Source organism: Castor canadensis, chromosome 16 (genome assembly GCF_047511655.1).
Source record: "Castor canadensis chromosome 16, mCasCan1.hap1v2, whole genome shotgun sequence".
Taxonomy (NCBI): domain Eukaryota; kingdom Metazoa; phylum Chordata; class Mammalia; order Rodentia; family Castoridae; genus Castor; species Castor canadensis.
The window spans coordinates 13,500,532-13,525,597 of NC_133401.1; the positions used below are offsets into that span (position 1 = coordinate 13,500,532).

The window sequence follows — 25,066 nt, forward strand, 5'->3', positions numbered from 1 at the left end:
GAGAGAATATAAGCAATAATAGGAAGGAACAAGGGTTTTTGCTGGTTGAGATAAGGATAGCTATACAGGGCATTGACTCACATTGATTTCCTGTGCATGTGTGTTACCTTCTAGGTTAATTCTTTTTGATCTAACCTTTTCTCTAGTTCCTGGTCCCCTTCTCCTATTGGCCTCAGTTGCTTTTAAGGTATCTGCTTTAGTTTCTCTGCGTTAAGGGCAACAAGTGCTAGCTAGTTTTTTAGGTGTGTTACCTATCCTCACCCCTCCCTTGTGTGCTCTTGCTTTTATCATGTGCTCAAAGTCCAATCCCATTGTTGTGTTTGCCCTTGATCTAATGTCCACATATGAGGGAGAACATACGATTTTTGGTCTTTTGGGCCAGGCTAACCTCACTCAGAATGATGTTCTCCAATTCCATCCATTTACTCTGCAGCTCTTTTCAGACTGACATAGTCACAGAACTAAGGACTAAGGAGTTTTACAAAGGTCACCAGAAATTCTGGGTTCTAAATTCTAAAGAAAGAGTTAGCAGTTAGTATCTTAACCATCTAGGTAGGGTTTCTTTTAAGGTAGAGTGACAACTGTGCAGAGCTGTCAAAAAAAACTGACAAATAGCCACCCTGTTACATTGGGAGTGAGATGAAGAAAAAGTGCAACAGGAGGACAAAGAAAGGTACTGAGAAAAGGGAGAGACAGGTACCCAGACAGAGGGAAGACAAGAGGATTCTAAAACAGAGAAAGAAATTAAGAGAGGGACAGAGATGGAAGACAGACAAACAGACCTGAGAGATAAAAGAAAAGGGAGATAGATGGGTTGAAACAGAAATCTAGTCTGCGTTAGACAGAATCAGAGAGGATGATTCATCCAACACATATTTACTGAGCACCTCCTTGTGTTGATTACTATTTTAGGTACCAGGGTACAGAAGCAGACAAAACAGGGGTGGTGATACATGCCTGTAATCCCAAAACTCAGGAAGCTGAGGCAGAAGGATCTCGAGTTTGAGGCCAGCTGATGCTTAACACGGTGAAAAGAAGAGCCAGGAGATAAAGAGAAAGTCAGAGACCCCAATAAAGAGGACCCAGAGGGGTGGGATAGAGTGACTTCCTGTGCCAAGATGCACCCCAGCCTTCAGTGGGGTTACCACCTCTGAGCAGAAATCCTACTCTTCACCCCTCCCTGCCTGTCATCTAGTCCCCGTACAGAGAAAAGCTGACAGGTAGGAAGACCCTGCAGAGGCAGAGGCAGAGAGACCAAGAAGCACAGACAGGAGAATAAAATCAAGACAGATGGAGAGGGCAGACATGGTGGTGCACATCTGTGGTCTGAGGTACTAGGGGCTGGGGTGTGGATATCAGGTTTGAGGCAAAAAGTTATGGAGCTGCATCGCAACAAACAAGTCAGGAGTGCCTGTGATCCCACCTATGTAGGAGGCGTAGGTAGGACAATCAAGGTCCAGGACAGCCCAGGGCAAAAAAGTGCTTGATCCTACCTGAAAAATAACTAAAAAAAAACAGGGCTGAAAGTGTGGTTCAAGTGGTAGAGCGCCTGCCTAGCAACTGCAAGGCCCTGAGTTCAAACCCCAATATGGCAAAAAGAAAAAAAAACAAAAAAAAGACAGACCCAGATACATATAGAAGGAAAGAGAGAAGAGAGAGAAAGAGAGAGAGAGAGAGAGAGAGAAACATGACAGAGAAGAGAGAGAAAAGAGAGAGAAAGAGAGGCGAACCAAGGCACCAACTAAGAGAAAAACTTATAGAAAGGAAAGAGAGAGGGAGGGAGACACTGAGGAATGAAACAGAGGTAGACAGAGATGCTGAGAAACACTCCCAGAAACAAGTCCAGTCTGGGACTCTGCAGGGCCCCCCACCTTAGCTCCAGGTCTGGGCCCCATGCCAAGCAGGAAGGCTGGATCTAGCAAGGCAGGGAGGAGCAGGAAGGTGGACCACATTCCTGAACTGTCTGTCCCAAGTAATGACAGCCCCGCCCCCACCCCAGCCCATGCAGGCCTGACTGGGCCCCTCTAGCCTGTTTCTGTAGAGCAAGACGGGAAATGAGGAATTTCTTTGTCTGCCATCATGATCTGACCTCAGATGGGGTCCCTACTGGGATTTGGGGGAATGGAGACCAGATTGTACTGCAGCAGACTCACAGGACATTTGGGGGGCATCTGGGTGCCACAGCCTTGGGAGTAGAAATGGCAGTAGTTTTGGACAGTTCTGGACATAAATAGAGCTACAAAGGGATCCAGGCTGGTAGGCACCAGGAACCTAAGGGATTCAAGTAAGCATCAGGGGGACAGGTACAGCATAGAGCTTTCCAAGAGCTATGCAGATAACAAGGTTGCTGGGTGAGTCCCTAGGAATCCTAGACACAGGGCATGGGGTGCCAGGCCAATGGACATGTGGCCAGCAGTGGTTTTAGAAGTGTATTTAAGAGTCAGGAATATGTTTAGGAATCAGAGGTACAGTGTAAGGTATTTGAGGACATTGGCCCAGAAGTGGCCAAAGGACTGAGGCATACGTGGACCCTAAGGTTGCTAGGGGTTCAGTAGGTTGCACCTGGACAGGAGTATTGACTTGAAAATGGCACCTGGGACATACACACAGCCAGGTGAGCCAGGGCTCAGAAGGGCTGTTGCCACTCCTGGTGCTGGCGCTTGCGTGGTGGGGTTGGGGTGTCCGATGCTCTCAGATGCAGACTGGCCTACCCCCTGGGTCCACGCCGCTCCTGTTGCTAGGGAACTTCCTGCAGCTGGAGTCCAGACACCTGCACCATGCACTCATGGAAGTAGCCTCGACAGTGGGGGACGGGGACAGAATTCTGCATTCTTGGAGACGGATTGGGGGATTAGAATTTCTGGTTCACTGAAAAAAGAGCTAAGGGAGTTGGGGCCCTGGTAGATGCCTGGGTCGAGGAAGGAGGGAGCTGGGGATCTCAACTGCTGGACCTGAGGAATAACGGGCGGAGAGGGGGACTTCTGGATCTGAGGGAGGAGGGAGATGGGGTCTCGGTGGAGCAGGGGACCAACTGAACACTGGCTCTCCCTGAACCAGTGTTCAGTGTTCTCCCTGAACACTGGTTCTCTTGCTGCTGGGCCCCAGTGTTCACAGTGTGGCCGGACCCGCGTCCTGTCAGCCGTGCTATGTGGCTATGCAGCGCTGCGGGACGCATTAGTGCTGCAGGTGGATGCCTTCTCCCGCCACCGGGCAGTGGCAGCCTTCGAACGCTTCACGCATGGAAACGGTGAGGTCCCGGCGGTGGAAGCGAGGACCTAGACCAGACAGTTGGGGAGGATAAAGGGTGGAGCCAGGCAAGTGAAAGGGGCCTTACAGAAAATAGAGCTGACAAGAGTGAAGAGCGAAGAAAGGGTGGACAGAGCTAAAGAGTACAGGCCCCATTGAGATTCATCTTGCAGCTGATGAGAGGAAAGCCTAAGCTTCTTAAGCCTGAAAGAACGAGCGTGGGTCAGGGATCCGGAGCAGCAAAGGTGGGACCAATGGGTGGACGGGGCTGAGAAGGTTGGCAATTAAGAGGCTGGGTAAAAGAACAAAGCGAAGGATTGTGGGTAAGTCTGCTCTGGAGTTGGAGGCCCCAATTAGGGCCGTTCGTAGTGACTGGCGCTTTCTGGATGGGGCGTGGCCAACTCCCTGCAGCCCCTTTTCTGTCTCCACCGTAGGCTCCGTGTTTTCTAATGGGCGGCGCTGGCCGGCGCTGCGCACTTGGTGCGCTGAGAGAGTTCAGGGTGGGGACGTGGACCATCGAGAAGCGCATCCTGGAGACAGCATGTCTGCTTGACCAATTCCGAGCCACCATTGGTGCGGCCTGGCAGGGAAAACTGAAGGGCCTGGTAGTGGGGTGGCCAATGGACTGCCAAGAAGGAGCCATGATAATACTTTGGGGTGAACAAATCCAGTAAGGTGAAGAAACTGGCTGGGGGCTGGGTCACAGCATCATTACCTAGGGCTGTTCCCACCCCCTCAGTCCCCACCCGAGCTCCCTTCAACCCCCAGTAGTTGCCGGATAATGCTGTATCCAATGTTATCTGTTCCGTGGTCTTCGGGAAACACTATGGCTAGGGCGACCCGGAGTTCCTGAGGCTCCTGGACCTCTTCAATGACAATTTCCGCATGAGTTCCAGATGGGGTAAGGTGAGAGGGTCATCTCCCATCTCTCCTTCGTGTGCCTGGTCTTATGACAAACCCCAAGCACACAACCCTACTTATAATGGATCATTAGAATGGAATAGGCAGTCTTAGATTCTTGGAATGGAAGAGATCTAGAACCACATTCAAATCCTGGTGCATTCTCCCTAGAGGAAAACGAAGTCCTCATGGCCTTGTCCAGGGTCCTTTTGAGATTGTCTCCCTAGACGTACAACATATTCCCCTCCCTCTTGGACTGCCTTCCTGGCCACCAGGAAGGTGGCCACCAAATCTTCTTAAACTTGGAAGAGTCTTGCTCTCTGAGCAAATCAAGTGGCACCAGCAGACAAGGCAGTATGGGGGCCCTGGGATTTCATCGACTTCTTCCTCAACCAGATGGATAAGGCACAGGTCCCTGCTACCCAGCCCACCCAGCAGCAGCAAGGACAGAAGGTGCAGCCTGGGTCTCTACCCACAGTAACGTCGGGACCCAGAAGGAAATGGTGATGACAACTCACAACCTTTCCTTCAGTGGCACCTAGACCACCACTGCACTGGTGGGTCCCTCATTCTGTCAGGTACCCAGAGGTGGCAGGTCTGCAGGCTGGAGACCAAATGAAAAAGCTGGGGTTTGAGCATGGCTGGGAGGTTGGGGGAAGTGTGTCCTGGTAGTGTGCATCTCAAAACCTTCTCTGGCCCCAGCCAAGGTGCAGGCAGAGCTGGACAGTGGTAGGCTGGACACACACTCAGATGAGTGGGTCTGCCCTACACTAACACCATGCTGCCTAAATTCAGTGCTTTACCAGCATGTGTGCCCTCACCTATAATGCCACTTCCAGGGCCACTTTCTGCCAAAGGTGTGCACGGAACTTGGGTGTCCTGCACTGGGGGCAGGACTAAGCGTTAGCACCTATTCAGGAAGACTAGCTCTAATGGGCATGGGCATACCAACTGATTGACAGCAGCCCCAGAAGATCCACCTTCCCACGAGCTTCTAAAAACACTCTTTGAAACTGGGGGTGGTACATGTTTGCCTAGTATGCATAAGGCCCTGGTTTGCAAAGAAATAAGTTATTGGGCCAGGGGTAGTGGCCATCACCTATAGTCTCAGAGCGAGGTTGAGGTGGGGGGGTAGGAGTCACTCCAGGTCAGCTCAAGGCCAGCCTCAACAATTTAGGGAGACCCTATCTCCACACATAACACAAAAAAAGCCAGGTGTGGTGGTACACACCCATGATGCCTGCACGTAGAAAGCTGAGGATCAGAGCTCAAGCCAACTTGGGCTGGGGGATGTGGCTCTGTGCTCGCTGCAGGGCCCTGGATTCCATCTCCAGCTCTGCAAAAACAAAGGGTCTTGGATGAGGCATGTGGAGAGGCTAGTTCTGGGATAACCTTAACTGTACACCTTTGTGATTCCCCTGCCTGTGTCTGCACATTGGGACCCCACCCAATTCAAGGACCCAGACCTTTTTAACTCCAACTTCCTGGATGACAAGGGTGAGTTCCAGAGCAGTGATGCCTTCATGCCCTTTGCCCCAGGTCTGAGCCAGGAGGGAGGGGATGAGTACAGGCCAGTGCTAGGGTTGCAGGAGGTGTTCACACCATGCACTTGTATCCACAGGAAAGCAGATGTGCCTGGGCGCAAGCCTAGCCCACTCAGAAATCTGCATCCTGCAGAGCTTCTGCCTACTCCCTTTGGGGAGCCATGCCAACATCAACCTCACCCCCCAGCGCACTGGTCTGGGCAATGTCCCCCCAGCCTTCCAGTTCTACCTGGTGACCCACTGAGGTCGGGCTTCACCAACCTAGCCACACCCGACCCTCAGACCTCTTGACCCCCTTGGTCAATAAGTCTCATTATGGAGAGGGAAAGTCGGACATGCAGCTCTGAGGTAAACTTTATTTCTTGGCTGGCAGGACTTCCATACCCATGCTCCTCCCAGCACCTCACCCTGCCCTAGCAGCGGCAGCCCAGTCTAAAAGGTGCCATGGCAAAGGGGTTGGGGAGTCACTTCACATTCCAGGCTGGTGGAGTAGGGGAGCTTGGGAATAGTCCCCCACAAACCTTGCCAGCAAGAGGCCATGACTCACCTCAACCCCAAGTCCTGCCTCCTCCCACTCTCCACACCCAGCAGGGGAATGACCAGACATGGCAGGACACAAGTCCTTAGTTTCAGTAATGGTAGCCCCCAACACTGGCCACTGCCCAGGTCACAACCCCACCCCCCTCACAGGGCAGTAGAGGTCTCTTCTTCCTTGGTCCTCAGTAATGCACAGGGCCCTCCACACCAGGCAGGACAGAGGCAAGCCAGAAGCAGCAGCAGGCAGGGAAGGAGCGGGCACCGAGGTTGGTGGGCTGCTGTAGGGCCCAGGGCTCTCCTGAAGTCGGGTGAGCTGTCAGTCCATGCAGCTCTGGGGCTGGTCACTAGGTGGGTGTGGCTGGCTGTGATACAGATACCTGGACACCTTTCTGTCCTGATGCTGAGGATGAGAGGGGGACAGGAGACTGTGAGTCACCAGGAAAAGGACAAAGAGGCCAAGGAAAACTTGAGAACATGACAAAGAAATGGGGCTCATGTTGGGGGTACCAGGAAAGCGGGCTGACTAGAAAGATTAGATAGCATTAGTAGTGGGACTCAAATAAGAGACTGATGAGAGGACTGGGGTGTGCTCAGTGATAATAGCACTTGCCTAGCATGTAAGGCCCTGGGTTCCATCCCCAGTACCAAAAAAAAAAAAAAAGAAAAAAGAAAAAAAGACCAAGCACAGTATACAGGGAATGGGAAGGGCGTGACAGGAGAAAGCAGGTACCTAGTTGATACTTGTCTTTGGCTGCTGCCCGCTCCTTGGCATCAAAATACCAGACAGTGATGGCGTACCTGGGAGACAGCAGGTGAAATCAGATTTCTGTAATTCCAGTCACCATATCCACGGTGACACCAGAATTCCCTTTTGAGCCACTTGGTTCTGTTCCCACCTAGGCCCTCTCTCAGCTTCCCAACACTCCTTAGTCACTGTGGGAGTTTGAGAACCCCCACAGGTCGGGGGTCCTCCAGAGAGAGCACCTGGACACAGCCCCCAAAATACTGGTCATACCTGGTGGCATAAGCTGGCTTCACCTCATGGGGGTTCCGTCGGTCAGACCAGAAAATGAGCAGCCGGTCAAAGAGTGGCTCAATGTTGGCTACAACAGGCCGACCCTCAGGAAAGATCTGCAGCAGGCCACCATGCACCTGGGGGCAGGCCAGAGGATGAGGCTGGCTGGTTACTCCTAGAGCTTCTGCCATGCACTGTGCCCATGCACCCACTAGGGGGTGCAGCACCAGCACACATCACTCCTCCCACCATTAGTGCTCTTAAATGAATGACAGCCCAGAGTTCACATCACCATGGAGATGGGCAGGAAGCTACTAAAGACAGGAAAAGGGGGAGAGTGTACAAGGCCCGGTGGGGCTGGGTAGACAGCACCACTCCCGGAAAGTGGGGAGGTCCCACCACACAGTTGGCTAGAAAGGAGGTGCCATTTCCCAGGAAGGGAATGCACTGCCCCTGTGGGCTAGGAGGAACGAAGGCTGGCATCTGAGCTGGGAGTGGAATGGAGTGAATGCACACCGTCCCATCCCACCCCTGACCCTACCTTAACATCCCAGTTCTGATTCAGGTAATAGATACAGGTGATGCAGCGCCCATCGCCGTGGGGATTGTCAACGTGCCTCACGTACCCCAGCCCGTTGCCTGGGTAACACGCCACCATAGCCTGGCAGAGATGAAGGAAGGTGGTTCATTCACCAAGGCGAGGCAGTGACATCTCGGGAAGCAGCCACTACGTTACATCCTGCTCGCCCTTCCCAACCCTCTTCTTCCCTGTGATTCCTTGACCATCCTAGGCTCCAACCGGCTTCCAAGCCCAAATTCAGCTAAGACCCCATCCCTTGGGCTGGTATAGTGGCTCAAGTGGTAAAGCACCTGCCTAGCAAGTGTGAGGCCCTGATTTCAAACCCCAGTGCCACCACCACCACCACAACAACAACAAAAAAAAAACCAAATTCACAAGTTCATCAGAAACCTCATTTCCTGGGCTTCAACAGGCCTCTGCACTCCCGCACAGACCCAGATTGGGGGGCTCATTGAGTAACTGACGGCTTTTTGTTTCGTTGTTTTGTGTTGTTTTTTAAAGACAATCTAACTCTACTTCAGACATTTCAGTAGAGCAAAACCAATTTAATGTTTTCAGGTAGGCAGAGAGGTGGCCTCAGAGCCCTAGGCCAGGAGTTTTCACCCGTGGCTGCAAAGTGGAATCTCCTAGGGAGCTTTGAGACACTTAGGTCCAGGCCTGCCTCGCTTCAAAGGTTGTCACAGGCTTGGTCTAAGGAGGACTGGATTTTTTTTTTTTTTTTTTTTTTAAGAAGACTCCCCAGGTAATTCTAATGTGCAGCAATACCGAGAACCCCTGCCCCTGCCCTTGACTACAAAGAATCCAACCAATGATTCATCCTATACATATCCAAACAGGAACCAGAACCAAGAGCTCCAACTCCAACCTTGGTGCATAACCGTCAAGGGCCTCAGCTCCCTCAAGGACCTCAGCTACCTCAAGTGTAAAACGGGGCTGATAAACACCTCTTTCCAGCAGGAGCTTAAGTGGAAACCTCTGAGAACATAACTGAAGCTTCAGCCCACCACAGATCTAACAGCCAGGACTCCCTCCAGGTCTCCCTCCAGGTCTGTGTGCACGGGTCTGGCTACAGAGTTCTTGATTCCTCTACCTCACAGCTGCCACTCCCCTGGCCCTGTCCCAGGATGTCTATTAACAGAAAGATGGCTGTGGTGTGAAAGAAATGGCTTAGACCCAATTCCAAGTCTCAGTGCTGCCCGACATCCTTCAGCCTTTAGCATCAGAGTGATGCCTTGAGTTCCCTGACTCAGGTTCCTCACCCACAGAAGGGAGCTGACACTACTGCACAGGCTGCTGTGGGAAATGAACCACATAATGGAGAACTAAAGCACTGCTGAAAAACTATTTAAAGAAAAAGCAAGACCCCTGTCCTACCCTCTGCTCAAACCCACTGTGTAGGCTGGATGAGGTCCTAGGCAAACAGGACTAATTAGCATGAGGATCCCCAGCTTCCCTGTCTGGGTACCACCCTGCTGACTGGGGCTCCCCATCAATGCTCAGCTACACCTCCAGGCCCAGCTCACCAGGGCTTATGATCAAATACATCAGTGTCTGCAGCCAAAGCAGGAGGCTTACCAAGCACTCCATGGAGGGTCAGACTGACTCAATCCTTCAGCCTCCTCCCAGAACAACTCTCAACTCACTGGTCCCAGGGCTCACTGCTGTGTGGATGCTAAACTACTCTGTATCAGGTACATACACTTGGATCTACCAACCTGCCTTGGGAAAGAGACCAGGAGGGCTGCCACCACCTAAGGCCACCCAGCAGGAAAGAGCCAATCTGCTTGCTGGCAACACAGTTTGAGTGAGAGGCCCCCAGAGAAAGCAAGCCTGGCCTCTGCACCCCAAGGAGCAGGAGAGAGAGCCTTCTGTGCACAGCTTATTCCCTGCAGATGGGATGGCACTCAGAGCAGCCACTCATTGGAAAGAAAGAATGTGGCCATGACCTGGAATGAAGTCACTGATTATTGATGGGCAAGGCCTCCCCAGCTGGTAATTCAATAGAAGCTCATACTGGCTCTGCATGCAGACAGAAGGGGGAGGGTAGTGCTGGCGCCTTCCCCCCCACCACCACCACCACAATCCACCCTCAAACAGCAGCCTGAGACAGAAAACACAAATTCCAACCCATAACCTCCAAAGCCACCAACCTCATGTGCTATGGCTCCATTCTGCTCCAAGTCTTAACAGACCTACCTCAGCCCCACCTCAAGGCCTGCCTAGGACCCTCTTCCCCTTATCATTCTTGACTCAAGTCAAGTGCTGCCTTAAGTACTCCAGCTGTCTACTCCACTCCTCTCAACATGAAACCAGCTCAGGTAGCTGTTTACTTAGCACTGGTCTGAAAAGCAGCTCCATGTAAGCCCCTGGGGCCAGGCCTGTCTCCTGAGTGCGTGGTGCACTATCTGCTGGCTGAGAGCACTCCTCCAAACCCCACAACCAGCTGCAGGACAACTACAAAGTGGCAAAGGAACTCGCTCCCTTATCCCTTCCACCTCAGAGAACAGCAGGTGGGACCACAGCCAGCACACTAAAGAGTAAAAGGATGGTGACAACCTGTTAAGGGTCCTTACCACCACTACCACCCACACCAAATCAGAAGGCTGAGACAGCAGGCCCCACCTCCTTGCTGCTCTTAAAGGGGAAAATTAAGCCAGCAACCCCTCCCTGGGTGATCTCTGGTAGCCCTTCATGCCAGCTGGAGTTGACTCATGGCAGATGCAGGTCCATGAACAGAGGGAACAGGGATAGCAGAGAAGACAGGAGGACAGAGGAGCACCATTCAGCAACCACTGAGGACCAGGTTACTTCTGCACATAGCCACACTGGTAAACTATGTTCCCACTGCCTCTGCCTCTGCCCACCTCAATACCCCACAGCCTCTCTAGAGCCCAGGAAGGGAGCCCCATGTGGCCCTTTGATGTGTGTCAGTGGGGGAGGGCAGAGGGGGAAAATGGGACTCCAGTACCTGTGCTGGTTCCTCTCCTCCTGTCTCCATCCACCCTGGCCTACTCTTACCTCCCCAGGGAAAAGAGTCACCTAGGGCTTAAAGAAGCCCACCCCTTTCCCCTTCCAATCCTAGCTCAGGTCTGTCCCCAACCACATCCAGGTGGGAACCAGAGGCACCAAAGGGAAAGCAATCTATTCCCTGAACTCTTCCTCCCCAAACTACCACGGCCTAGCTGTTGGGGAGTTCACCTGGTTGTCCTATTCTGTGGTGAGTGAAGTGAGGCTCAGAACAGCATCCCACCTAAGCACTCGGCACTTCTGATTTCCTAACTTCCCTCCTGTGGGAGGGCTGACACCAGGGAATACAGCTGCTGAGCCAGGGAGAGCACAATGATCTTGCCTCCAGGAGCCAAGCTCAGGGAGGGGCCGGCTCCAGCTCTACAGCTATCAAGTAACGGGAGGGAGAGGAAAGTAGGACAAGTTCCAGCTGGGGTGGGGAGGAAATAGGCCTGGGCCCCCAGGGATCCCTGGTCCAGGAGCCAGCTCCAGTCTGAGAGAAAAGCCATTCAAAGATAGAACCCAAGATGGGACCTAAGAAACAAGGAAGAAGACAGGGACACAGCCTGCTGCTCACAGGGCACAACACAGCAAGTGCCACCAGCCAAGCATTACGGGAAATGAGGAGAGGCACTCCCTACACGCCTTGTCTAAATGACAAGTCTTCATCTCAAGGCCAGGACCCTCACAGTCAGAAACAAACCAGAAAGGCCGTGCAGACCATTGTCTGTGCTGGGCTACTGACCCCTGCTTCTTGAATGGGCAGCTGGAGGCCCAGGAGACTCTGATAACTGCCTATGAACTCCAACCAAATGAGCATTTTTCCTAAGAGAGGATCTGTGGCTTCAGGCAGATTCCAAAAAAAGGTTCAGGCTCCAAAGAGAAATTGAAAACTACATTCTGAATAAAGAAAAAGAGCCAAGAAGAGGCACACAAAGGCAGAGAGGGAAGAGACCAGAATCAGTCATGGATGAAATGACAAGCAGGGTCTAGGACAGAGAGAAAAGGGAAAGATGGGGGGACAAGAGCTCAACGTGCGCCAGCATGCAGCCACATAGTGTCACCTCACCTCCAGGAAGCTCTCCTTGATGTGCATGCCACAACAGGCCCACAGGGCATAAAGCAACCCAGGGCAGGTGCTCAGCATGGCAGGCAGCACCCCCACCCTCATCCAGGGGCTCACCTCACTACTGCTGCCCTCCCCTCCTCCATCTGGTTCTACCTGGAAGGACAGGATGGACAACAGAGGCCAGCAAACAAGTACAGATGGAAAGGACAACAGGGACAGACAAGGACAGGGACACAGGCACAACCATATGCCATCTACACTGACCATCCTTGGCCTAAGGCCTTTAAACAGACAGCAGCAGCCAGGAACCCCACCACAGCCCGTGCACAGATGCGAGGCTGCGAATGTCAGCAGCTCTAATTAGGTTCTCCAAGAGGATTCCTGCAAGGTCAAAAACACTGTGGCCCCAGATTAAACCTCAAGTTTACAGGTGAACAAACCAAGGACCAGAGTACGCAGGGATGAGCGTTGCAACCCCTCTGCTGGAACTGCCTGAACTCTTCCTAGTGCCAGGACACTAAGCATTCAACAAAAAGTGCTACTGAAAAGTGCTCCAGAGAAAGCCCCCACCGAACTTACCTTGGTGCGCCCGTTGATGACGTAGCTACCCAGCCGCCCAGCACAGTGGCGGATTACAGCGTCCACATGGGCCATAAGGACACCGATGCTCCGGCAGCCTGGCTCATGGCCTTCCACCCAGGCAATCTGGTCCCCACGAATGCTGCGCGGTGGGATCGCCCGCTGGCTCACTAGCTGCCCATCTCGCAGGCGCCCGCCCCACTTCAGGGCCTCCACCTCAGCCAGCACACGACCACCCAGTGCTGCCCCCAAGAAGTTGTCCTTGACGCAGATACCGTAGTATCGCATGCAAGGCACAATATAGTCCAGGGCCAGGCGCTCAGGTGCGGAGGGCGGGGCCTCCTCCCTTAGCCTAGCACTCGCCTCGCCACTGCCACTGCTGGTACTGCTGCTGCTGGTGGTGCTGCTGCTGCTGCTGCTGCTGCTGCCACAGCCCACACCACCCTCCCCCTTTGCCTCCTGGTCCTCATGCCTGGCCCAGGGCCGCTTGCCAGGTGAAGGGGCATCCCCACCATCCTCGGCCCACTTCCGTTTGGGGGCCTCAGGCCGGGCGCCCTGGGCTGCCAGTCGCTGGCACTCCTTGGTGACCAGTGCCGCAGCACCTTCACTTTGCAGTGGCCATAGCTCACCGCCATCCTGACCACCCAAGCCCTCCCGCAGGGGGCTGGCAGTGGTAGCGGTGCTGGTGGCTGTGGCTCTGGGGGTCCCACTCCCCGCCGAGGCCTCACCAGGTGCTCCTGGACGGTGATAGGAGGGTAGCAAGGGACAGGGCAGGTAACTCTCCACCCCCATCCTGGCTCGGCTAGGCTCCAAGGGCTCTGACACAGACCCTGACAACTGAGGGAGAGCCTGACTCAGGGGCTGCGGCTGGCACGGGCTGTCCATGGCAGCAGTGTCTTCATCCCCCGGGCATGGAGGGCACGGCCCGGGCCCATGGTGCCACCCTCCTCCGCCTCCTCCTCCTCCACTTGATGCAGCCGGGGACCGCTGGGCCTGGTGTGGGGTAGGATGAGGCAGGGCAGGCAGCAGGGGCTTCTTTTGTGCCCTGGGGGTGCTCTCTGGTCCCCAAGTCCACTGTTGTCCCTAGGGGCGTGGGAAAGGACTGGTCGGGGTGACTGGAGAGAGAGAGAGAAAAAAAAGAGATGAGAGGAACTAGAGGCAGGTAGGCTGTGGAGGAAGGAGTGGAGGTGGAACAGGCAAGTAGAAAGATGGCAGGTACAGGCCTGACTACACAGACCTCCACAATCTGGGGTCAAGTGGGGGGAGAAGAGCCTAAGAATTTAAGGGGGGAACAGATGACAGGCACAGGACAGTGAGGAGGAAGAGCCAAAGGAGGAAAGAGGCTGGGTGGATGTCGCAAAATGAGTGCATGTTGAGATGGGGAGTAGGAGGGATCTGCTTGGGGGCTCCAGAGGGACTCAGAGAAATGCGGGAGTCTACAGAAAGAGGGAATCGGGTGAATCTAGGGAAACTCGGAGTTGGGGGCAGCAGGCAAAGGATACTGGGGAATCCAGAGACAAAGAGAACAGTGCTGCATTAAGAAAAAAACAGACTGAAAGAAGCTGGAAGGGAGGGCCTGAGAGACAGACCAGGTGGTGGGGTCGACCTGCGCCCAATGGGAGGAAGCTTACTGGGGGCGGCCACACACCGGGCGGAAGGGAGGTCCTGAGACAGACAGACGGAAGAGAGCCCGGGAGGAAGGTCCACAACAGGGGGAAAGGAGGGTTCACGCACTTGCGGACAGGACAAGGGAAAGACTCCTCCCTCCCAATCCCCTTTGGTGTGAGCCCTGCCCCCCCGCCCCCCCTCCCCGGGGACGCTGTGGGCGACTAAGGAAAGGCCCAAAGGCCACTGAGACCCCGTGCCCCTCCCCTCGGCCTTCCCCGGGAGCGCGCTCCCCGCCGCCCCCCAACGGCCGGCACCTAACGTGCGGGCCAGCGTTTCCTCCCCACCCCCACCCCGGGGTCGCCACAGCCCGCCCCCGCCGGCCCCGGCGCGTGCCCCCACACCAAGCCTAGGGCGTGCCGGCGCCCCGACTCGAACTTCTTCTCCTCCCTGTTCCCTTCCCGTGACCTCCTCACCGAGCTTTTTCCTCCGGCCCCGGCGCCGCCGTTTGTGCCAGCCGCCTTGCGCCGCACAGCGCGCCATACCCCGCCCCCACCACCCGCGACGCTCCGCCCCCGCCTCGCCCGGTAGGCACGTGACCGCGCCCGGGCCAAGACCGTGCGTGCGCAGGCGCGAACCGCGCGGCGAGGAAATTCAGAACACCCCTATCCAGAAAGGAGAGGTGGCACAGTCGCCGACGCAAGGTTCATTTGCATTCTCCGCTCCGCCCCCTTCACGCGGGAGCGGGAGCGCGGTTAGATCGCCTGGATGGGGGTGGTGCGTTCCTGAGAGTGTTATCCTTGCGCCAAGAAGAGAAGGCAAATGAGCTAATTTACATGGAAAGGCCCACCCCGCGGAGCGTGAACGTGGTGGAAAAGAGGAGCCGCTGGTTTGGGAAATGACATGCAAATGTTCATTTACATAGGCAGATCCTCCTCAAAACCCAAGAAGGGAATATTGAGAAATGGCTGTGCAGTTAGTTGGAAAACATATGTAAATTCACACGTCAGTAATTTACATAAGCACTTTTTATAATGAAGAGAAAACTAGAGTAAGGAACGTCCTCAAGAGAAGGGAACGCAGACCTAGATGAGCAAGCGTGTCATATTTGCATGACCTGTCCATCCTGCCCCACCTCTCTCACACACGCGCGCACACACAACCTGGGACAGCCAGGCAGAGAAGACATTTGCATGACCAGCCCCATCTCTTTGAGAACATTTTAGCCACCCCTCTTGGGAGGTCAATGTAGATAAGACCATGCCCCAACCCCTCCATCAATGCCCAGGCAAAGCAGGTGGGGAGCAGGACTCAGGACCTCCGTGGAGTGGATCCCAGCTGACTTGGGGAAGAGCGAAGAGAGGGGAGGGAGGAGTTGGGGGGAATAGAGCTGCGAGAAGACAGGCAGCAGGAAAGTGTCAGCAGTTCACCTGCTGCCAAGTGTGTACAAAGCGCCCAGAGACAGGGACAATGGTAGGAGCCAAATTCACCTCAAAACAAGACACCTCAGGACACAGTGCACAAGAATACACCTCAATTTTCAGGCATCAGACATGCATTGGTAACACCAGATACAAACTCACGACCCACTCATATGCCCAAATTCCCTATCCTTGGCCCTGATCTCCCAATATAATCACCAAGAACAGAGAGTACTCACATGCAGCAGTGTCACATATTCCTACAGACACTCACAGACTTAAGACACGCTACACAGGGATGTCAGTATTAACACACAAGCTTCAAACACCCACCATCACAAAGCGTACTGTGTACATATACTAGGTGTGGTGATGCACACCTGTAATTTCAGTACTCCAGGAGGACTGAGGCAGGAGGATTTCTGAGTTCAAGTCCAGCCTAGGCTAATCAGTGTCAAAAAAAAAAAGTGCACACGATGACAAACTCCACATTGAGCCCCTGAGCCATGGTATACACTGTTACCCCCCCATATCATGCCCAACCCAGAAACACGGCCCCAAACACCAAGTCCCATAGATCCATCAGGGACCTCTACCCTCACCCCAACATCCCAAAATGACAGACACTAAGACACTGGTGTAAACAATGCTTTATGGGGATAGGATAGGGATAGGACAGGCCTCCAGGTAATAAATAACATGTACTCGCAACAGCAGGGCCAGGCAGGAAGTTGGGGCCAAATGGCCCTGGTCTCAGGCTTTGGGAGCTCTTGGGTATGGTTAGGGGTTCCAGGGGGACAGAGGTTAGCCAAGACAGAGGAAGCAGCAGCAGGTACGAGTTCCCCCTTCCCCCGTGGCTCAGTCTTGCCCCAAAGCCAGGCCCCACCAGGCCAGGGAAGGAGGACAGGTGGCGGGGCAGCTTCTCTGGGGCTGGGGCAGGTTGGGGCATGGCCTCCTGGGGCCTGGGTCTGGGCCCCTGCTGGAAGGGCAGGGCTGGTCCTGGAGAACAGGTGAGCTGAAAGAGAAGGGTGTGGTGACCTGAAGGGGTCCTGGATCTGTCTAGCTGGTGTCTCTGTCTCATTTCTGAGTATCTTCCTGACCTCCCACTTGCCTGTCCATACACTTCTCTTGCTCCCAAGGTCTGGGCATTGTCTGACTGTTACTCCTTTGCAGGTAATTCTGGATGCTTTCTGAAGGTACTCATACCTCTGTGTTTGTTAGCTTCAGAGAGCTAAATATTGTGTTCCCACCTTTGTCTCTGTGTCCCTCTATGTCCCTTATCACCCTGGCTCTAAGCCTCATTCCAATGTTTTCCAAACTGGAGAGGCACATTAGATTAGTGGCTCTTGCTTTGATTGCATGACCTGGAAGCTTCTACAAATCCTTAAATTACTTCAGAATCTCTGGGGTAAGTCCTGAGCATCAGTCTCTTTTCAAGTTTTCCAATGGATTCCACGTGCAGCATTGCATTGGGTGGGTGGGGTTAGGAGGAAGGGAGTAGACCTTGACTAATTTTTTATTCAAACAGAATAAAATATAGAAAATATTAGAGGGCAAGGGGACAAGAGAGAATAATGGGGGGTAAATGTGATCAAAGTACATTATATGCATATATGAACATGTCACAATGACATGTACGTATTATTTTATACAATTAATAATAAAAAGGAAACATCAAAGGGCACAGATGTAATAAGAATATTGGTCAATAGAGACAGAAATCAGGTTGGTGATTGACAGGCATTGGGATGAATGGGAAATAACTGCTTCCTGGATATCCAGTTCCCCTGCAGTGTAACAATTTGGTTCTAGAACCACATAGAGGAGATGGTTGGACAACTTTGTGAATATACTGAACATCACTGAACTGTGCATCTTGCAGTGGCCTGCCTAACAAGAGTGAGGCCCTGGATTCAATTTCCAGTACAGGATAGAAAGAAAGAGAGAAATGGCTAAATTTTGTTATGTGAATTCAACCTCAAAAACAAAAAGGTTAACTGGGCACCAGGGCTCATGCCTGTAATCCTAGCTACTCAGGAGGCAGAGATCAGGAGGATCACAGTTCGAAGCCAGTCCAGGCAAATAGTTTGAGAGATCCTATCTCAAGAAAAAACCCATCACACACAAAATGACTGATGGAGTGGCTCTTGAGTGTAGGTCCTGAGTTCAACCCCCAGAATCACACACACACACACAAAAATTGGTAGTAGAAGAAAAAACATGTGTTTGAGTTTTACATGTCAATGTGACTATATTATATCAACATATAAACAGGCAGACATCAAGCCAGGCGCCAGTGGCTCATGCCTGTAATCCTAGCTACTAAGGAGGCAGAGATCAGGAAGCTGGTGGTTCGAAGCCAGCCCAGGCAAAATAGTTCACAAGACCCTATCTCTAAAAAACCTATCACAAAAAAGGGCTGGTGGAGTGGCTCAAGGTGTAGGCCCTGAGTTCACACCCCAGTACCAAAAAAATTTAAAAATGTAGACATTAGTTTGTAAAAGCACTGTTTGATCACATTTCACCCACTGAGGCAAACCCTAGAAGAGGCTCTATGCTAATCCCTGAGATGAACAATACACACCCATTTTTACACAGCCCAATCTTTTTGTTTTGTTTTGTTTTGTTTTGGGGGGACACAAAACCCAGGGCCTCACACATGCTAGGCAAGTACTCCACCACTGAGCTAGTTGTTAAGCTAGATAAGAAGGAAAATAATCAAGTGTTAAGAACCTGTTCTAAGTACTTTACATGAATTACCTTAATCTCAGCACCCATAGGATGCAGGTACTGTCATTGGCCCCATTATACAGACAAGGAATCAGGTCCAGGCACAGCAGGTCTCTCTCCCTCTCTCTCCCCAGTCCCCCACCCCAGCATTCCATTAGGAAATCTTGATGCCTTCAAACCAGACCGTTCCCCTACGCAGCCCTGGAACCACAAATGGCTAGGAGGGACCTGTGCAAGAAGTACAGAGGGCCCATGCCTGTAATCCCAGCACTTAGAGGCTGAGGCAAGAGGATCATGAGTGCCAGGTTCCAATGGCTCATGGAGCCAATGGCTAACACCTGTAATCTTAGCTACTCAGGAGGCGGACATCAGGAGGATCACAGTTCAAAGCCAGCCCAAGCAAATAGTTCACAAGACCATATCTTGAAAAAACCCTTCACAGAAAAAGGGCTGGTGGAGTTGCTCAAGGTGTAGGCCCTGAGTTCACACCCCAGTATCGCAAAAAGAAAGAAAGAGGATCATGAGTGTGAGGCAAGCCTGAGCTACATAGTGAGTTCCTGGTGAGACCCCATCTCAAAAATCAAAAACAAAAACAGTGCATTCCTCCATCCCCACCTCACTGCCCAACTGTTTTCTCCATAGCTCTTATCACCCTAATCACTATATAATTTTACATATGTATCTTATTTATTGCCTGTCTACTCCCAAGACAATGCTATCGCCAAGAGATAGGTTTTTTGATCTGTTTCATCCACTTCTGTCTCCCAGAGCCTTGAACAGTTCCTGGTACTCACTACATAGGTGAGAACCATGAGTGGGAGGGACAGGTCCAGGCTGAGGGCTGGCAGAGGCCTGGCTGTGAAGAAAGCATGTGGGTTCCCGTGGCTGGGAAGATGGCCCCTTCAAGCTGGTGGTATTCTGCATCTTTCTCTGGTTCCTTTTTCTCGTGTCATCATGTTTTCTGTATCTCAATGTCTGTCCCATACACCCTCTTCCCAGGAGACCCTTCACTGCCTCCCGAGCCCCCGGTGTCCCACCTGGCTCTGCAGGTCTCAGCAGCCACAGGGCTGAGGGGCTACAGCCTGGGCGCTCCGGGGCTGCCGCAGCTGGCGAAGGGATGCATCACCATACTGAATGCCTGAGCCCATCCTCTCGGGGTCTAGCTCACCTGCATGGGATGGAGGGAGGTCAGAAGTGTCCCCTGGAGCCCCTCCAGTCCTGCCTTCCACCCCACAAAGGTCAGGCGGCTCACCTGAGTCGATCTTATTGAGGATGGTACGGGCACACTTCAGAAATGCCTCCTCCACGTTCTCCCCCGTGAGAGCGCTGGTCTCCAGGAACATCAGCTCTGGAGAGGCAGGGCCCCGTCAGTCCCCATCCTCCACTCTGACTCTCACTGGCTGGCTCACATTCGTTCCTCAAATGTTCCATCCACCCTTGCCCTCACCTCAGGCCTCTGCATACAATCCCCTGCTGGAAATGGTGTCTCCCTCCATCAGACCCACCTAGCTCTTCCTTCCTGGCTCAGCTCCATGGCTCCTCCCTGACCTCCCAGTCTGGGACATGTGCCTCCCCTATCCTGGCTCTGACAGCATGTGCCTCCCTATCCTGGCTCTGACCATTCTGGGCTGTCACTGTCTGCTCACTCACCTAAGCCCCATGAGAGCCAGGCCTAAGGCTGTCTTTATCACTGTGTCCCCAGGCTCCCATAGCCTGGAGCCCACCAGTAACCCATTAGCCATATGACAAGTCCGCATGATGGATGAGTTAGAGGCAGGATTCAAACCCACATCTCTCAAATGGCAAAACCTCCTCTAAACCTGGAGGTTGCAAAATGGGAGACACAGACAGATCCCACGCCAGCAGTTGTGATTGGTCTGGACAGGTTTTCAAATGAGTTTATACTTGCAAACTTTTTTTTGGTGCTAGGGATGGAACACAGGGTCTCACACAGGCTACACAAGTGCTCTAGCACTGAGCTGCATGCCTAAGCCCACCTGCAAACCTTTTGGGGGTGGGAGAGGGGATCCAGTCCTCTTCATTTCCCTTAGCACAAGTGCCTATTCCCCTGGGGTCCACCTTGGCCCATCTCCCTTAGTCACAAATGTGCCTGACCCTATGACCATCTGAGTTTGCGATCTCCACCTTAAACCAACACCCTGGCTACCTCCCCATGGTGGTAAAAACTTCTCAGCAACCAACATTCACCTGGCACATACTTAGTGCCAGGGGCTGCTGAAGGCCTTTCAAGGGCAGGTGACCTCTTTAATCAGTGCATTGTTGGGATCCTCATTTCCCAGCTGGGGACACTGAGGACCAGAGTGGCCAAAGAGCCCCACACTTACATTTGAGAACTAAGAGGAAGACAGGTGCTGGGCTCTGTCTGATCCCTCCACCCCCAGATCCCCAGCTCTACCCTCACCATTCTCTTGGGCAAAGCGGGAGGCCTCCAGGAAGGTGACCTCACGCTCAGGGTCCAGATCCTTCTTGTTGCCACAGAGGATGACCACGATGTTGGGGCTGGCCAGTGTTCGGGCGTCAGTCAGCCAGGCAGCCAGTGAGTTATACGTCTCCCGGCTGTGGAGAAGGGACAGAGGGGGAAGGCAGCACAGGAGAGGAGCCTCCCGTGCCCTGCCCTGCCCATGCCGTGTACCCACCTGGTGATGTCGTACACCAGCAGGGCTCCGGCTGCCCCTCGGTAATAACTCCGCGTCACCGACCTGTGGGGCCAGGGGGACCCAGTCACCCCCAAGGCTGGGATCTGCCCCAGGATTGCCCCCCTCTACGAAGAGAGACTGGTGGTTTGGAGACCCCCCCTTCACTGCTGGCCCATCCTGCCAAAACCTGGCCTTCCTCTGGTTAAGATATGATTTCTTTCTCTGCCTCTTCATACCCTGCCTCTCTCAATTTCTGTCTCTCTTAGCTCTCTATCTGCCTGTCTGTGAGTCTCTCCCTGACCTAATCTCTATGGCTCTTTCTGTATCCCTGCAAGTCTGTTTCTTTCTCTGTGTCTCTCTTATGTGTGTATCTTTATAGTGTTGTTTTGTTTTGTTTTGTCTGCAGTGCTGGGGATGAAATCCAGGGCCTTACACATGCTAGGTAAGCACTCTACCAACTGAGCTACACCCCTAGCTGTGTGTGTCATTAATTCTCTGGTTTTTTCTATCTCTTTTTCTTTCTCTTTCTCTGGCTCTCTCGTAATCACATTTGCTTTCCCTCTCACTTGTTCATTCAACATTTCTGAGCATCTCCCCTCTCCATGGCCCTGAGTAAGTGCTATGCAGTATCTGCTTATCCCTCTCCTACTATGACAAGCTCAAGGCCTCCTTCCTGGGAGGGTCAACTCTGTATTTCCCTGCCTGCCCAGCCTGGATCCCTCTGGAACTCATGCAATCATTCCACAAACATTAACTGAGCACTTACTGCAAATCCTGCCCATGTTACCCACCTGTCTCTCCTTCACCTTCTGTCTCTGTGCTCTACATGCTTCACAGTCAATCAACACAAAGTGTTAACTCAGCAGCTAAGTGCTTCCTAGAGACCACACTCTCCATGGACTGAGTTCCCTGTTTCTCCCTCCCATTCTCGATTCTCAGACTCTCAGTTTCAACATCTACCAACTTTTCTGCACACATTTTCTGAAGACTTACTTGCTGAGTCCTACATATCACATTTCTGTCTCCCTGCAACATGCCCATTTCTCCATCCCCTGGCTATGCCTATCAATATTCCCTGTCTCTCTCTGACTCTGACCTGTTTCTCTTTGTGTCTCCTCACTTTGTTTATGGTTCTCTTCATCTTCACCTCTCAGTCTCTCTCGTTCCCTTTCTGAGAGTGTGTCTCTCTTTCAAGTTTGTACTTATTTTCTGTTTTAAAGTCTCTCTCTCTCTCTCTCTCTCTCTCTCTCTCTTTCGATAGATCTCCACTAACTTTGCCTGGGCTGGTCTTGAACTCTCCATCCTCCTGCCTCTACCTCCTGAGTATCTAGGATTACAGGCATGCACCACCATGCCTGGCTAAAGTGCTCTACCTTTAAGCTGTGAACCACAGTCTCTTGTCCCTTTCTCTTCCTCTTCCTCTACTCTGCCAGCCCTCTCGATGTCTTCCTCCTCCCACTGTTGTGTCTCCAATGACTCTACACACCTCTCTCCCTCCTTCCTCTTTGGGAACCCCAGTAACCTACCGAAACCTCTCCTGGCCAGCAGTGTCCCAAATCTGTAGCTTCACGGTCTTCCCACCCACGTTGACTACCCGGGATCCAAACTCCACACCAATCGTGTGGTTAGAATCCTGTTTGACTGGAAAGAAGAGGAAGAAAAAAGGCAGTGCAGAGGCCCAGAGGAGCCCACATCCTCCAAGGCCTCCTCCACTTCTACAAACCCACTCTCACTCTCACTTTGAGAATCTAGCAGAGAGCAGATACCAAGGAAAGGGCCAAGACGCTAACACTGGAGTTGTACAGATGGCCAAACCTACCCACCCTACCAACTGCCCACCTGCCCACACCAGGCCTCTATCCATAGCTCAATGCTCCCAGGACCACTGCCAGAAACTCACACTTGTTCTCAATGAACTGATGAAGGAGACATGATTTGCCAGTTCCTGCACTGCCGATCACCAGGAATTTGAAGAGGAAGTCTGAGCAGTCAGAGCCAAAATCAAGGATACCCACAGGGAGAGAAAGATCAGGGAACAAAATAGAAAACAAAGAATTAGGAGAAAAACTGACACAAGCAGAAACAGCCAACTACAGTAATAGATTACTTTTTTTCTTTCTTTACTGGCAGTGCTGGGGATTAAACCCAAGGCTTTGTACATGCTAGGCAAGCACTCTACTTACTGCTGAGTTGTACCCCCAGCTCAACTCTTACATAGTGCTTACTATGTGCCAGGCACAGTTCTAAAGATCTTTACTTACATCAACAGCTCACTTAATCATCAGAAAACTCTAGGAGGGAATATACTAACAATTATCTCCATTTTCCAGGTGAGAAAAGTGAAGTCAGAGAAATTAACTGACTTGCCAAGGTCACACAGCTAGGCAGAGATGAATTTGAAACCCAGATCAAAGGTCTCCATAGTGTAAGATCTTAGTTATTACTAAAGCCTCTTGAAAGGATGGCATTTAATCAAGGATTTAATCAAAAATGACAGGGCTGAGGATGTGGCTCAAGTGGTAAAGGGTTTGCATAGTGAGCTCAAGGTCCTGAGTTTAAACCCCAGTACTGCCAAAAGAAAGAAAGACAATAAAACAATGTAGCCTCTGCTCTTTTTTTTCTTTTTTTCTTTTTGAGGTACTAGGGATTGAACCCAGGACCTCAAGCCTACTAGACAAGTAAGCACTCTATCACTTGAGTCATGCCCCCAGACCTTGTTTTTATTTTATTTAGAGACACAGTCTTGCTAGCTTTGATGGAGCAGGCCTCAAACTAGAGATCCTCCTACTTCTGCTTTCCAAATAGTTAGAATTACAGGTGTGAGCCATCATGCCCAGATTTTGTTTTGCTTTTTGGTTTTGAACCTGGGTCTATGTAACTGTGAATGACCTGGAACTCACTGTGTAGCCCAAGCTTCAAACTCCATCCTCCTGCCTCCGCCTCCAGAATGTTGGAATTACTGGCGTGCACCACCATGCCCAACCACCTCTGTCCCTGTTGACTTCACCTTCTACCACCGTCTTACTCATTCACTCCCTTATAGCCTTCAGGTTATTCCCTGCAGGTAACAAGCTGGTTGCACCTCAGGGTCTTTGCGCTTGATCCCTCTGCTTTTCTGTATTTGTTGAATACAGAATGGTGGCTGCATCCGGGCACCAGTGGCTTATGCCTGTAATCCTAGCTACTCAGGAGGCAGAGACCAGGAGGATCATGGTTTGAAGCAAGCCCAGGCAAATAGTTCTCGAGACCCTATCTCAAAAAAAGCCATCAAAAAAAGGGCTAGTGGAGTTGCTCAAGGTGTAGATACTAAGTTCAAGCCCCAGTACTGCAAAAAAAAAGAATGGTTGCTGTTCCTCTGACTCCTAAGCCAGAGCTTCCTAACGCCCCCTGAGCCCCCTCCACCCACTTGATATTGTACATTCATACTGATTTTCCAATTCCCAATCTCTACTTCCCCACCTTCGTCCAAAAACCCTTGGCCCCTATTCCTCAAGCTTAAATCCCACCCTTGCCACTAAGTCCCAACCCTAACTCAAGGACAACCTATCCCAACACCATTTCAGATCTCTCAAGCCACACCAGCCCCAGACAGCATCTCTACAGGGTTCCCTCTAAGCACGACCCCTGCCATTCACAGTCAGCTCCGCCCCATCCACTCAGACTCCGCCCCCATACGTGAAGGTTCACCTCTTCCCTTAAGGCCTACTTTGAACCCAACATGACCCATTCCCTCCAATCCCGCCCCAAATCTAGTTAACCCACGCACCAGACCCTCAGGCTCCACCCATATCGATTAAGTTCAGCCTCAGACCCACGAAAACCCTCCCAGCATCCACTTAGGCCCTGCCCCCATAGCGGAAGACCCCGCCCCCTGGCACACAAAGCCCCGCCCCATTCCCACAGGCCGCATCTTCTGTGGGCCCAGTCCCGAGATCCCAGCCTCGGCCCACCACCCTCACCGTAGGTCTCGGCCATGACTCGGTCGCGGCCGCTGAGGGCCGCAATATGGCGCCGCGGCCGCGCCTGCTCCTCGGCTGGCAGCCGCTCGGCTCCGGCTGCAGCCCCGGCTTCTTCCTACTCCCGGACCCCGCGCCGCCACTTCCGCCTCCACCCCCAAGCTCCGGCGCGATCCGCTAGAGCTGCGGGATACCAGGCCACGCTTTCTAGAGGCAGTGAT

The 25,066-nt window shown here is 52.6% G+C and overlaps 2 protein-coding genes and 1 pseudogene across 3 annotated transcripts; 1 reads left to right on the top strand and 2 right to left on the bottom strand.

Annotated features, from left to right (window-relative positions):
* Positions 1–1,305: 1,305 nt before the first annotated feature.
* LOC109697664 (cytochrome P450 2F2-like) lies at positions 1,306–6,910 on the top strand (annotated as a pseudogene).
* On the bottom strand, positions 6,027–14,696 carry Egln2 (egl-9 family hypoxia inducible factor 2). Its single transcript, XM_020181394.2, has 6 exons — positions 14,558–14,696; positions 12,477–13,591; positions 7,784–7,903; positions 7,243–7,379; positions 6,958–7,025; positions 6,027–6,627 (listed from the first exon to the last, which is right to left on the bottom strand). The coding sequence occupies exons 2-6, from the start codon at positions 13,359–13,361 to the stop codon at positions 6,572–6,574; spliced, it is 1,266 nt and encodes a 421-aa protein (XP_020036983.1). The 5' UTR covers positions 13,362–13,591; positions 14,558–14,696; the 3' UTR covers positions 6,027–6,571.
* A 1,441-nt stretch (positions 14,697–16,137) lies between these two features.
* Positions 16,138–25,018, bottom strand: Rab4b (RAB4B, member RAS oncogene family). Of its 2 annotated transcripts, XM_020181390.2 has the most exons (8): positions 24,849–25,018; positions 22,790–22,870; positions 22,416–22,530; positions 20,890–20,952; positions 20,655–20,809; positions 19,485–19,580; positions 19,270–19,400; positions 16,138–16,517 (listed from the first exon to the last, which is right to left on the bottom strand). In XM_020181390.2, the coding sequence occupies exons 1-7, from the start codon at positions 24,862–24,864 to the stop codon at positions 19,285–19,287; spliced, it is 642 nt and encodes a 213-aa protein (XP_020036979.1). In that variant the 5' UTR covers positions 24,865–25,018; the 3' UTR covers positions 16,138–16,517; positions 19,270–19,284. The 2 variants fall into 2 exon arrangements, with proteins under 2 accessions (XP_020036979.1, XP_073913188.1); XM_074057087.1 differs by lacking the exon at positions 20,890–20,952.
* Between the last annotated feature and the right edge of the window lie 48 nt (positions 25,019–25,066).

What these genes read in the sequence shown, in the direction of transcription:
- Egln2 (XM_020181394.2), bottom strand. Translation starts at nt 13,361, where the DNA reads ATGGACAGCCCGTGCCAGCCGCAGCCCCTGAGTCAGGCTCTCCCTCAG. An exon ending in TCATCAACGGGCGCACCAAG is followed by an intron (nt 7,904 to 12,476) that starts GTAAGTTCGGTG and finishes CATCTCTGCCAG; the next exon opens with GCTATGGTGGCGTGTTACCC. An exon ending in AAGCCAGCTTATGCCACCAG is followed by an intron (nt 7,026 to 7,242) that starts GTATGACCAGTA and finishes GCTGTCTCCCAG; the next exon opens with GTACGCCATCACTGTCTGGT.
- Rab4b (XM_020181390.2), bottom strand. An exon ending in CCGCTTTGCCCAAGAGAATG is followed by an intron (nt 19,581 to 20,654) that starts GTGAGGGTAGAG and finishes CTGCCTCTCCAG; the next exon opens with AGCTGATGTTCCTGGAGACC. An exon ending in CCTCAATAAGATCGACTCAG is followed by an intron (nt 19,401 to 19,484) that starts GTGAGCCGCCTG and finishes CATCCCATGCAG; the next exon opens with GTGAGCTAGACCCCGAGAGG.